At 37.2% G+C, this 14,289-nt stretch overlaps 1 protein-coding gene across 1 annotated transcript in view; it reads left to right on the top strand.

The window, feature by feature from the left end:
• The window catches only part of suclg2 (succinate-CoA ligase GDP-forming subunit beta), a 125,673-nt gene that overhangs the window by 55,888 nt on the left and 55,496 nt on the right, over window positions 1-14,289 (top strand). Inside the window, exons 3-8 of the mRNA XM_057361836.1 lie at window positions 1,052-1,151; window positions 2,344-2,434; window positions 5,658-5,810; window positions 7,655-7,744; window positions 10,050-10,146; window positions 12,068-12,229. Of these exons, the coding sequence (XP_057217819.1) occupies window positions 1,052-1,151; window positions 2,344-2,434; window positions 5,658-5,810; window positions 7,655-7,744; window positions 10,050-10,146; window positions 12,068-12,229 (693 nt within the window). The remainder of the gene's footprint in view (window positions 1-1,051; window positions 1,152-2,343; window positions 2,435-5,657; window positions 5,811-7,654; window positions 7,745-10,049; window positions 10,147-12,067; window positions 12,230-14,289) is intronic.

Raw genomic sequence — 14,289 nt, 5'->3', positions numbered from 1 at the left:
TACAGTTTCAGTACAGCTGCTCAGGGAGTGGCAGTGTTGGTGGATGCCATCGATCAAGAAGGACACATGAGGTGGCACACGGTTTTCCTCTTTTGGGAAGATGGGGAAATTATTTCTTTGTGTAATAACACTTGCTGTGGTCTACCATTTTTATTTTCAATTTTTTCAATTTTTCTCATACCACCTCTCAAATGTGAAACTCATGCAAAGAACAGCTGTATATTATTCCTCTACCCCTTTCATCTCAAAGGTCCACCTGTACGTGTCATTTACATCATGTACAGAAGCTGCTTTCTCTCTGATGTTGAACAGATTTCTCACTTTATATTTTTATAATTCCAGATGCCTGCAGATTTTTAAATGTACTATTTATAGTGTGTTTAGGTAAAATTATCATTTTTGTTTCATTCTGTGAACTACTAACAAAATTTCTCCCAATTTTCAAATAAAAACATTGTTTTTATTTGCATTTATTTGCAGTAAATAAAAAAATATTTTTCCACAGCTGTATATACAGTAGATATGTATAATAACCTGTTATAGTTTTAAAAAATCAGATTGGTCAAATTTCTCTGAGATTCTTTTAATCAAAGTCACACGAAAGGTACTTTATACGATGTGGCCCCAAATTCAATACAATGATTTCTACACAACTATATTGATCAAGAACTTCAACATGCTTCATGAAACTTATTTCCTCAGCCTTGAGCTTTCATTTCAGTGTTCTTTCATTGAAAGAAGTAATGGGAAAATTGCTAACCTCTCTGGAAGATGCATCATAAAACATGCCTTTGGAGATCAGCGTAATATTTGAAATCAAATTACTGCTGAAAACACACACTCCTCTCCGCAAACTCATAGTTCTGTTTGCTTGTTTAGATGTATGTTACGTTTGTATGTTTGCGGTTCTATGATTCGAACATGAATCGTTCGCATAAGCATCTCATAAGCTGTGTCTGGAGCATACGCACCCGTTACATGTCATTTATCAAATCCAATTTCCTCAGTACCTTGAAGATCTAACCCATTTTCTATTTTTTCCCCACTTTAGAAGCGAAGGAAATTGTCCTGAAAGCTCAAATTTTAGCAGGAGGAAGAGGCAAAGGAGTGTTTGACAGCGGCCTGAAGGGAGGAGTGCATTTAACAAAAGAGTAAGTGCCTACCCAAACCCAAAAACATACTCTAAACACATACCTTTGCTCTCATGACACTCTGCATTTCTCACCATGAAGACTGTCAAGCTGCCCTCAACATTTTCAGGTGTCCTTGAAATGTAGAATGATGGATTCCTCTGTTGTTTGTAGTTTCCGAAGCAATGAAGAAATTAGAAGTGTAAAAGAAACTGTAAAATGTTGTGAACAAGAACCCTTGAGAATGAAGGAGACGTGTGAAATATAGCAATCTCAAAAACTTTAGCACAAAGCCACGACGTTTCCTCAAGTAGGGGCTGATTTATGACTGAATGCCCGAGTCGTGTATCACTGTCACCGTAGTGTACTTCTGCGTTTAGGGTGAAAAGAATCATCCAGAGAAAACATCGCGCTACTATGTTTATCTAGGAAATGAGCACAGTGCGATTTTTGATACCAGGATCATTTTAAACAGTGATTGAAGCTATTCAGCTTTACTTTCAGTACACTACAAATGAACAAATTAGTACACAGATGAAATTATAAACAGTATCAAAAGATTTTAGCCTAATTTAGTGTTGCCTTGCTTGTTTAAGCTTCTCAGCTTAGTTTGTTTGGTTGTCACTACTTCCTTATTTGGTGTTAGATTAAAACAAATTTTAATGGAATTTAAATGGAAAAAAATGTCCTCGTAGCTTAAGAGCCCTCTGTATTTTTTATTTCTTTATTTTTTTTTTTTAGTATCTCTCATTAAAGGGACAGTTCACCCCAAAATAAAAAGTCGTTCATCATTTCCTCACCCTCAAGTTGTTCCAAATCTGTATCAATTTCTTTGTTCTGCCAAACACAGAAAACGATATTTGGAAGAATGCTTGCAACCAAACAGAGTTTGGCCACCATTGACTACCATAGTAGGAAAAATTACAATGGCAGTCAAAAGTTCCCAAGAACTGCTTGTTTTCCTACATTCTTCAAAATATCAACAGAACAAAGAAATGTATAAAGACATTTTTTCTTCTATGGTATTCAATGGTGACCAAGAACTGTTTGGTTAGGGCTGGTGTTCATCAGAATAAAGACATTGATTGGTGAGTAAATGATGACAGAATTTTCATTTTTTGGGTGAACTATTCCTTCAATTCCTTTATTATTCCTGTTGAGTTAATATTTCAGTAATAACAACAAAATATTTAAATTTTTGTAATTTTTTTAGCCCTGCTGTTGTCGGAGAGCTGGCTAGTAAGATGCTCGGCTACAATCTGACCACCAAACAGACCCCTAAAGAAGGAGTGAAAGTAAAAACGGTATAAAGGATTTTTTTATTTCACTTGTTTAACTACAGTGCAATTTTACTGTACTGATGTTGTTTACTGAATAAGTAATCACTCTTGTTGTACTCGAAGATAAATTGTCCTCTTGTTCTCTCCGCTCTGCTGTTCCTGGTTGTGAAAGATATCTGTACAATTCATCCCATTTAAAGATGCTCTTGCTGTCTTTTTTATTTTAAAAGTTATTTTGCTAAGCTGAGTTGGATGTCATGCTACATTGAGATGAATACAAGCTGTGAGTCACACCTCTTTGTAGGGAATGTTGGTAAACAGTCATTTCCATGTGTCACTAACAAGCCTAAGTATCATTTTTCTGCTTCTCCATGTGTCAGACGCCCGCACAGACCGGCATACTCCTACTCAGCCCTGTATGTTTATCTCTGATTTTCTTCTCTCTCTCTTCTCTCTCTCCCCCTCCAGAAGTAATGATGACGTCCTCCACTTAGCGTGTGTTTGTCCTCCACTTCCTCTTTTGGTGTTTAAACGCAGCCTTGAGCTCCTTGTTAATGCCCGCTTTCGTTGCCGTCAGCCTCCCCTCGCACGATTGCCCTGAAACTTTTTGCAAAACGAAACAGTCATGTTTTTGTCTTTCCTACCCGAGAAAGAACCAGGGGGCGGGGGATGCACGGCTGAAGAGTACGATAGATTTAAGGAGGAGGTGGTGAGGAGGAACAGAGGTGGGATACAACCACCGAAAATAAATAAATGCTTTGGAAATGCCAGCTCGAGCGTGCGACCTCCCCTCGTACATTCATTTCTCTCGCTGCGTTTGAGAGAGCGTCACATTTGCTATTCAAGAACCCTTTGGTTTCCTTCTCACATGGATGCGTTATTGTATAATGAGGTTTTCCTCATGAATTCAGAATTCAGTGCGAGTTTATTGAAGGGAAAAGGGAAAAGAACCGTTAAAGATGTTGGTGTCTTCCTCCAGTACAGCTCCACGGACATAGTGACAGGAAGTCATTTATTTACAAATTGGAGTGACAGCTGGTGACACAATGTGGGCGTGCTCAGGAATGTGACATAATGTACTTGTATGCAAATGAGCAGCAATATGATGCAGAAATGATTGTACTGATGAGAGCTGAAGACGCTGGGAGATGTTAATCGTCTACTTTAATCGATACTGTAGTTGCATGTCGACGAGACAAGAGAAGTTTGAACTCTCTGTCGAATGTTCAGTATGATTTGTCTGTATCCACATATAGCAATATAAGAAAAGAACGTGTCAGAAATTGCTGATATTTTTAGATATTTTGAACAATGCATTGATAATCATTCATCCTGTTCATAATATGATGATTTATTTATTATATACAGCCGTGGAAAAAATTAAGAGACCTTTCCAAATTTTTATTTAAAGGTGCAGTTTGTAACAATTTTGCAGTAAAACATCCAAAAAAGCTAGTGTTATATTTTTTGTTCAGATAAGTACTTACAATATCTCAAATGTTTCAAACTACTTGTAAATCGTGAGAAAATAGGCATTCTAAACAGTGACACAAGGCTGTGCAGTCGCCTGTCAATGGCGTCATATCTGCGTTCCCCTTTGTTACAGCATTTACTGAAGTAGAAACCGCATGACAACAGTGTCGTGGACAAATGCGGAAGTAGTGTCTAGCGTCTAGCAAGCCACTAACTTGTTTCGAGCAGTCACTTATTTATGGACCACAATTATTCGCAACAATTATAAATCTTTACCTCATCTGCTAACATGATTTCTCATTCCCGTCTGATTGATGGCCATCAGCGGTGGAGTTGAAGACAACATTTCCCATCATGCCACGCTCCTTCACAGCGTCATCAAGCTACGGCATTGTTGTTGTTTTGATCGTGAGCCCTCTAGCGGCGGCCCTCTTTTACAAACTGCAACTTTAAGCAGCATTTCTAAATGTATTGTGGCCTTTTCAGTCCAATGTCTGATGAATTTTAACAAAATCAAACCGCAGGAGTGACATCAAGTCATCCACCAGCAATGTGAGAGACTGACAGCGTGACAAGACGCATGAAAACTGTGATAAAATCGAGGTTATCACATAAAAATAATGTATAACTTTTCCTAAATGCATGTATAAATATTGCTGTAGTATTGCTTAAAATTGAATATGAACTTGTTTTCTTTGCAGTATTTGAGGTCTACAAAAATACAGAGTATCTTTTCTTCAGTTTTCATTTTCTACAAATAAATGGAAACCATTTTTTATTTTAAATTGTGTTTAAAAAGTGTTGTTAGTAGTTCACAGAAAGAAACAAAAATGATCATTTTACCTAAACGAAATTTAAAATTCTACCTAGTAAATTTTAAAATCAGAAAAACTGATTTTGAAATGGTCTCTAATTTTGTTCAGCAGCAGTGTATCTCATTCAGTTGGATTTTTAAAAGCTACAGTATATTGTTAGGTTGTCCTGTTGTGGAAGTGAATACTACCGACCAACAGTACATCGACCTTCAGCCATAAATCACTTCTTGAATGGGGCTTAAGTCTTCTGAATATGTTGTTAGGCTCCATAGTGGGTTTTGAATATGACCTCATGACTCCAGGTTGTAATTATGTTGTCAGTAGAGCAGAATGGAGCTTGTGAGTTGTCAAGGTGCCATCAGGACTCCACGTTAGAGTGACGTTTTCCCACAAAGTATTGTTGGCCCCCGACTCATAATAAACTGAGAAGAGAGAGTAGAGTAACGGATAAAATAGATGGAATTATGAGGCAGGAAATGGAAAGAACAAAAACGGAAAACATTCAAAAGTCTTGCTCTATTGTTGCCTCTGCCACAAGCTTAATAGGGCTATAAATGGACTTGGATGCTTTACGTGCGTACATCCTGTTTTTCATCTGTTTATTTTCTAGCTCTTCTTCTGTCTGAAACATTTATGGGACTATTTTTGTAAATGTTGTGAAGAGGCGATAGGAATGCACATTCGGTGGCAGGCCGAACATGAACCATGAACATGAACATGAATCATCCACATCTTAGCCACCTTTAGTAGTTGTTTTTTCAACCTCCCTGTTTATTCACCATCATTGAGCTTCATAATGTCTACATTGCATTGTATAGCAGTAGGAGCCTACAGACAGCGGCCAAGTGGTAGAACATGTGACCTGTTTTAAAAATCCTGCCTTTTAATGATTCACCAATTTGAAAATGCACTATGATGGATCTCTATCTCACCTGAGTGGTTGTGCTTGTGGTGAGCAGGTGATGGTTGCAGAAGCTCTGGATATCTCCAGGGAAACCTACTTTGCCATCCTGATGGACCGTTCCTGTAATGGACCCGTGATGGTGGGCAGCCCTCAAGGTGGAGTTGACATTGAGAAAGTGGCTGCCAGCACGCCAGAGCTCATCTTCAAGGTACACATTGTTTTTTGTTTCTCATTGAAGTATTTTGTGTAAAGAGGGGCATAAGGACTACTTGCAAATAGCCTCGTGACGTACTTCTGATTTGAAATGGTGCGGCTCACTAGGTTCCGGTTATATGTGTTTACAATGGCCTGTTGCCGCCTATGAAACCTAAACTATTTTTTTAAAAGAGTACAGTACATACATTATCAGCAACATAAAAATAAATATTCTAAGCATCACTAGGTAAATCTTCTTTAAAAGAAAAATACAAAATTCCAAAGCTTTAATGCAACACAAACCAATCTGAGAAAGCAATGGCTGATGAATGATAGCGTTTCATCGTTTCTCCTCACACACAGGTCCGTTGCAGACATTTAACCACCGAATGCAAATCACAGAAGGATATATGAGCCTAAAATACCAGCACACACTTCAAATACTGCAGTGTTTCATGCGTGAGAGAGCAGGGACTTGACGAACACACGCAACACATGTTTTTATTAAATGTTTGAATCACTATGTTGTATCATTATTTCATTGACAAATGTAATCCTATATATCCATATGTACATGCAATGTTTGTCAATATAGGCGTATGTAAAGAGTAATTATAATGTTTGAGGATAAATACCACAAAATTTCATGCAGTTAATGTATTATTATTCTATTTGGCATTAAATCTGCTCTTTCTGCACATTCTGTGCATCTGCGCTATTTTTAAACACTTTCGAGTGTGAATGAACATCTCATTTATTTAAACATAAATTTCAAAACATTTAATAATTATTGTATGTTATTGTATGTTTTTGTCGTTAAACATGTATAAATGTATAAAATATAATCTATGAATGAGATTAACTAGTCTAGGACAGCAATGGATTTTGGCAGGGTGCATACAGTATATTTGAAATCCGTCATAAAAAGCCACATCTAAGCAAGTTAACGCCACAAACAGGATTTATTGTTTTTAATCAAGTGACCACGCAAAAAATAGAAATGATCAACCATGAGCTCTGCATGTACGTAGGCTTAACACCGTTACTGGAAATGACTGAGCCGTTTCGAGAAGAACGCAGAAGAGGTTGTGCAAGTAGTCCATTATGGGACATAAGACATACAGAATTAAAAAGAAATGGAGGAGAAAGTTTTAGTTTAAATTGTTTAATTCTGTTTAGGACATACAGTATAAAAGATATATTTAGTTGAGATGCACAGATATATCGGCCAATAATCGGTATCGGTTGATAAAAGCAATTTTTCACACTATCATAAAACAGTCGATGATCAGGGCTGATATATCCTGTCAATCAAAAGAGGACAGGATAATGCAATGACTTTGTGCTGTGTATATAGAACATTTTAAGAAACACCACCAGTTTGATGTTCAATATTAATAGTCATTATATGAATTAATAACATACAGAAAGTTAAGAAATATTAGTTTAATCTTCAGAATTAGTATTGCTAGATATTATTCGGAACAATCGGCTATCATTATCGGTGGATTAATTTAGTATCGGCTCATCTCTAATAATTAGATTGTATTTGTATAAGATGATATATCCCCCAATAACAAACATCTTCCAGTTTTTAATACAATTATATTTAAGAAACTTAAATTGCTGTGTCTCATTCTTAACTGTTTAATATAGAGTCTTTTTTATCATCTATGTGAATGAATGATCTGTTAGAAATGATCTTCTAATTGTAAAGCCATTGTATGCCATTGATCTCCAGCTCTTTTCTATTAAGATCGCCCCAAGCTTTCTTGATTTTAATATGAACATCATCTTTGTTTCATACTATCTGATGGTCACTATGCGCTCCCCTTCCTTTGCCGTCTCTTGCTACAGGAAGTCATCGATATATTTGAAGGAGTTCGAGATGACCAGGCACTACGCATGGCAACTAATTTGGGATTCAAGGGACCATTGGAGAGACAGGTAATGGGGTTACAGAAATGTTTTCAAAGACATCCCGCCAGAAGCACAGCACAGCACCTCTCACCTCATGTTCCTTGGCTTTTTTCTCATCGGGGAATAAGATGAGTGAGAAAGATATGAGTCAGTGTGGTCATTAGGCAGTTCTGCTGTGCATCTGAACCGGAGAAGACACCACAAGTCATCAGAAATTCATGCCGTCACACAGTGGCGTGCTGTCAGGGCTCTCAGAGATGACCTAAATAGTGTTCAAAATTTGATTCAAAAGTTTCAAATGTTTTTTTTTTTAAATAAACGTCATCGGTGTTCCCTATTAAAATAGGTCTGTTTAACTTCAAGTCTGCTTTCGCGATACTGTTGCTTCCGTTCCACCAAATAAAAAGTCAATGCTTTTGGATTAAATTATGACAGAAAATATATTTTGGGGGCGAGCTAAAGTTTTCTTTTAACCCACCCACAGTCTAGCCACAATGAAGGCAAACAAACTGCATTTGTAATGTGTCATATGAATATAGTAATATGGAACCACCTTATTTTACTCAGAATTCATTAGAAACTTCTCATTTACAAATTCAAGCAAAACCTTTTGATGCGATCACCTCTTGATTCACATTGCTGCCAATCCCACAATCCTTTGCGTTACCCAGCTGCTCGGCTCTGAGCATTGAGATTGAATTGAAAACTTCTCATCTGCTCTCTCAGTGCTGGGAGACACATACCATGAAGTATGCTTCATCAACATCACGCAGTACAAAGAATTTGTGTTATTTTAAAACATTTAATACGTTCATCATTGTAATCAAATAAAGGTATAGAAACTCTCAACATTGCGCATCTGTGTTCCTCTGAATGAGCATTGATTTAAGAAGACTTATGGAAATTACTGCTAAATGTCTGGCTTGTCAGTTTAGCTTTACTGAAGTTATCCTTTTTATACACATCTTTCGCATGAGTCTATTCGAGTCTACGCTAATTAGAACGGTTTGCGATGCAATATACCGTTAAGCTCTCCTCACCACTTTGAAGTGCAGCGAGATGACAAAGAGCCGGCGCGCGCCACTGCGTGCTGATGAGAGCTGCGCTACAATGTTTTCTGTCAGCATGCGCTAATAATCAAAAGACCTTCCGTCGACTACGGCAAGAGGGAGATGTAATTTCAGCTCGTAAACGCTTTGAAAGTAGAATTTGTTAAGACGACATCTTTCAGAAAGCACAGGGAATAGCGTGATGTAGAGCAATAAGTGAGCGTTTTTCTTTTCTGTCTGAACCTCTCCATAAACTACAGACTGCTTCAAGTGTTCTGGTTTGTTTATGATAAAGCATTTAATAAACGGCTGAATTCACAAATATTCTACATGTAATGGAATGGAATTGTCTTTGAATCTTTAAATTATCAGAAAATTCAGTAGGGAGATGATTACGTATGTATAATTATGCTTCATTGGCTGCATTTTCATTCCCTTCAAATTGCGCAAATTGAAATAAGCCCAATGGAAACATGACAATTGCGCAAAAAACCCCTCCCAAATACCACTTAAAAGTCTTTATGCTCGCATGAGGTGTTTTTTTCAGACAGAATTCGATAAAGGAATATTTCGCAAAACTGCAATGAAAACTGTTTTTGTCACATATACATTTACATACGCATTTAGGAATTATAAAGTCCCATGATCATTTTTTTAAGATGGTGCGGTATGTTTAAGTTGAACATTTGAAAAGATAGGTTGTAATTTATATGACGCCCCAAATGCAGGAAAATAAACAAGTGCAGTATCGAGATTTATTAGGAAGATTTTGTTAATAAAAAGTTTATTTCTATACATGAGTATTACACAAGAATTAACATCCCTTATGAAAATTAACCATGGTTTAAAACAAAAAAAAAACATGGTTTTCCTACAGTTGAAACAAAAAATAAACATGGTTACTGTAGTAAAACCATAGTAAAATCACGGATTTGCCAATGGGAATCAATGCACAAAAAAAAACATGATTCATTTTCATAATCCAAAGGGTTTTAATATGTTTCTCATACAGCTAGCTAAGAGTATTCTGTACATCATTATAATACAAAATAGTGAATTATTAAATCATAATTTCACCATTCATAGACATATTTAAAATGTCAAGAGAACATTCTGACCAGCCGAGCAGATGTTCGGTCGGCCTCATTACTGGGCTGTGTGTTTGACCCAAGTGTAAATGTGTGTGTGTGTATTGAAGGTACTTTGAATGGCTTATGTAACCTCCGAGCTCTGTGGCTTATGTGGGTTGTGAGTAATTAGTGCTCTCTGTGGGTCTGTCACAGGCTGCAGATCAGATTAAGCGACTGTATGATCTGTTCCTCAAAGTCGACGCCACTCAAGTCGAAGTCAATCCGCTTGGAGAAACACCTGAGGGACAAGGTAAGACGCCCATGTGTGTGTGAATGCAAGATGCTTGCTGGTAGGTTGCATAAGAGCTCCTATAAAGGTCCCAATATAAGCTTTGAAGGATAAGCGTCATTTTGTACTAATAGTTGGCTAAATCGAACTCTACGACTATGGTGAGTGCTGCCTCGGCAGAACTTTACAAGGCTATGAAAGAATGTCACACTGGCACAAATATGTTCTTAATATGACCAAATACTGTTTCCGAAGCTATTTCCACTTATTTCTTTTATAGGTACCTGTTAGGAAATGATGTAGGATGTTGTAATGTTTATTGGTTTGAAATTACATACAGTAGGTCCGTAGAGGGTAATGCCTGCAGTATTAGTCTGTCAAATTAAAGAAGGAGAGAGAAATCATCTCTGCTTTACGCCATAATAGCAAAATGATTTAGTCCTGTGACAAAAGTGCTGCTCCTTTTTGCTTTCTCTTCTTGTCCTTCTTTCTTGTTCTGTATTCTTTATATTTTGTATGATTTTTTTTATCGCATTATCAATTGTGTTCATATTGCAACTTAATAAATCAACACAAGTAATTAATAGCCCTAGGATAAATGTGTATTTAGCTTTAAGAATGCACGCCCTGTTTCTGAGGTAAGTTTGTTTTATCTGTGAAAACCGCAATAAAGCTATTCTGAAAACATATCTGTCTGACAGCCGCATTAATCGAGACGTTTTTCTTGACAGCAAGATCACAACGGAATGGCTCCGGCTGACTTTTAATGCATTGTTTCTTCAGTTTTTTTTTCTCCTTGTCAAAAGGTGACAAAAAGGAGTTGGTGTCTCTTAAACTGAATGTGCTTTCAGACATATTATCAAGATGCTCAATGTTTTATTTTAAGTGAAGAAATTTACATTTATGCATTTGGAAAAGGATTTTATCCAAAGCATCTAGTTTTCTTTCTTTCTTTCTTTCTTTCTTTCTTTCTTTCTTTCTTTCTTTCTATTCCTTCTTCTTTCTTTCTCTTTCTCTCTCGCTCCCTCCCTCCCTCCCTGCTCTTCTCTCTCCGTCTCATCCTCTCTCTCTCTTGCTCTCTCTGCCTCTCTCTCTCTCTCCTCCCCTTCGTCCTCTCCATTCTCTCCTTGCGTCTTCTCTCTCTTCTTCTCTCTCTCTCTCTCTCTCTCTCTCTCTCTTACTTTCTTTCTTTTCTCTCTTTGTTGTATGTCCACGGTTTACTTCAAATAAAAAATGTAACTCACCCATTGACAGTGTTTAGTTGATAATAGCTGAGTGCACTCAGTGTTCTTTCTTACACAGATTAGCTTTGTTAGCGAGAGCCGGTCCCTGCAGGCTCAGGAAGTAGCGAGAGGCTGCAAAACACAGTAAATGAGATCTGCTCTGAGTCTGGTCACACACAATCACATAGTCACTGACAACTCTATTCCCTGGCTAATTTTCAGATGGGCTGTCTGTGTTTGCATCACGTCTGTGTATGACGTGTGTATAAAGCATAAATCATGTTGTAACTATGGGAGTTTGTCTTCCGAGTCTATTTTTTCGTGTAAGAGATATGTAGATCTTATTTTCTGGATATCAGTTATTTGGTTTGGAACTGCAATGGGCAATTTGCTACACCCACCCCCTATATTAAAGAATCATGAACTTTTCAGCTGTCTGTATAAAATGTCATGGAAAAGGTAATTTACCATTATTATATTTTAGTAAAGACCATAGCAAATATCATGTTTTTGTGCTATTGTCCTATTTACCCAAATCGTCACGATAGCACACTGAACAAATCAAACATGCTTGAATCGTGACCATGTAGAAACACTTGACAATTAAACTGCACTTAAGTAGAAAAACCGCACCTGACTGCGGGGCTATTTTTGTAAACATGCCAGGGCAACAGTAATGAAATGGAATGATACATTTTGTTTTTTAATTATTTTCACAGTTGTTTGCTTCGATGCTAAAATCAACTTTGATGACAACGCAGAGTTTAGGCAGAAAGCAGTGTTTGCCATGGACGACACAGCAGAGAGCGACCCCACGGAGACCGAGGCAGCCAAATATGACCTCAAGTACATTGGATTGGATGGAAACATTGCTTGTTTTGGTAAGTTTTTAAAATTATTTTAGTGGGAAAAATTCTAGCCACCGAAATTACTTCAACATCTATTTAACATTGTGATAAAGATATGCCTTTATGCTCCTTATGCACATTATTGGAAAAATGCCATCTATTTCAACAATTTCCTAACTATTTCATAAGTAGTAAGGTATTCTAAAATAATATAATGTATTATTATAAGGGCTGTCAACGTTAACGCATGCGATTAATTTTTTCAAATTAACGCTGAAAAATATTTAACGCAATTAACGCAGCATCCATTTGTTTTGACATTCTCTGTCTAGCGTTACATTATGTAATCACGCTCTTATTTGTGTACAGCAGGGCTAGTCAACTGGCGGCCCGTCACTCATCTTTTCCTGGCCCACCTTAACATTTCAAATAAGTGGAGAGACTTTAAGAACGGTGTGCTTTAAATGCACGTCCTCCTGAGACGCCACATCTTTAAAAGCCCAAAACGCTGCTACATAATTCCCGCGGCTCATAATGATTTACATCTTATAAAGCGATTTGATCGGTCAGTCCAAGAAACATAATGTTATTTACAACGTTATAATCAGCAATGCATTGCACAGCCACAGGCAATCGGCTTGCGCACGCGATACGTCGTGGTCTAAAATGCGTTTTCTGCCCTTGAAAGTAGGCTAACTGTAGGAAGAGTACACCACGTGAACGGTTGTCTCAGATAAAGGGGAACGGTGTTGTTTTTATTACTGCATTCATTATGTATAACGGCTATATTTACGAAAAACAGCTGTTCGTCTCCCCCCAGAACTCGCACTATACAAAGGCTCAGACCTATAAGTGCGTGGGGCACATGAATGCGATTGGAATTCACCCGAAGATGTGATAATAGCGTCCAGTTTCTTGCACAGATCAATTGACTGATTTATAAGAAGCTAATTTAACGTCACAAGGGGCAGGGATTACTTTTGTGTTGAATGTATTTGCATTTTTTACTTTTATTGATTTAACTTTAATTAATTCAACCAAATATCTTCAGAAATATCTTCTTGAAAAAACAATGCCACCCACATCTTGGATGTACTGGAGGTATGTGGGTGAGTAAATTAGTAGCAATTTTTGGGTAAGTAATGCATTAAGGAATATAAAATACAGTTAAAAAGACAATATCCCTTTTAATTTAATATCATGAAAAGGCACAAATACTGGATGCAATATTTGTGTGCATGTTTTAATATATGGCCTATAAGTAACAGCAACAAAAACAGTATAAAAGGAACAAAACGAAATAAATAACAGAAATACAAAATAACAGAAGAAATGAGAATATGGTAAAAGAAAACTGGCCCGCATCCTATTTATACTTTTGGAGTCTGGCCCTCATAGAAAAGTAGTTGAAGACCCCTGGTGTACAGGCTTTTAAACCACTTAAGCGCGATTTGAAACAGTTGCTTTGACGCGTTCAATGAAGATAGACAGCTTCTAAACTGTGGGACGCGGCAAAACGCAACGCGAGGTCCAGTCTGGTGTAAACGGTCACGGGCTGAAGGCTGCGTCGGTGAATCTCTGTCAGACAGCGTATCCGTGTTAAGTTCTCTTTCGTGCTTGAATGGAGAAAACCACACAAGATTATGTCAGAAAGCCCGTTTTGTCGAGCATTTTCTTAAGCAAGACTTCAAAGTGTAAAATAAAATCTTAGTTGTGAAAATGGGAGTGCGGTGACGGTCAGATCTGTGAACTGAGACAGCTCTTAAAGGGGCCGCGCTCTTAAACGTGCTGCTGTGACTCCTGTCACTAACGTTAATCAAAGAACAAAATAAAAGAAGAAATCAATGTGATTTTGTAGCTTTTATGAGAATTCTTCTGCATTTAATTTATAATTTAGCATTAAAGACTGTAAAGTGTTTGAGAACTTCCTTCAATTTCTGTATATTTCATGATAGCTCTCAATTATATTGTTGAATGGCTATAATTAATGTTAAAATAATCGATTTAATAGAGACATCAGTTACAGTACTAATATCAAAACGTTTTCTTTCATTCATAAAATGACGCTGTTAAAGAAATATGTTGTTTCTACA

This window comes from Triplophysa rosa, linkage group LG20 (assembly GCF_024868665.1).
Source record: "Triplophysa rosa linkage group LG20, Trosa_1v2, whole genome shotgun sequence".
Classification (NCBI taxonomy): Eukaryota; Metazoa; Chordata; class Actinopteri; order Cypriniformes; family Nemacheilidae; genus Triplophysa; species Triplophysa rosa.
Note: the sequence above shows the minus strand (reverse complement) of the source record. Positions and strands in the feature narration are given on the sequence as shown.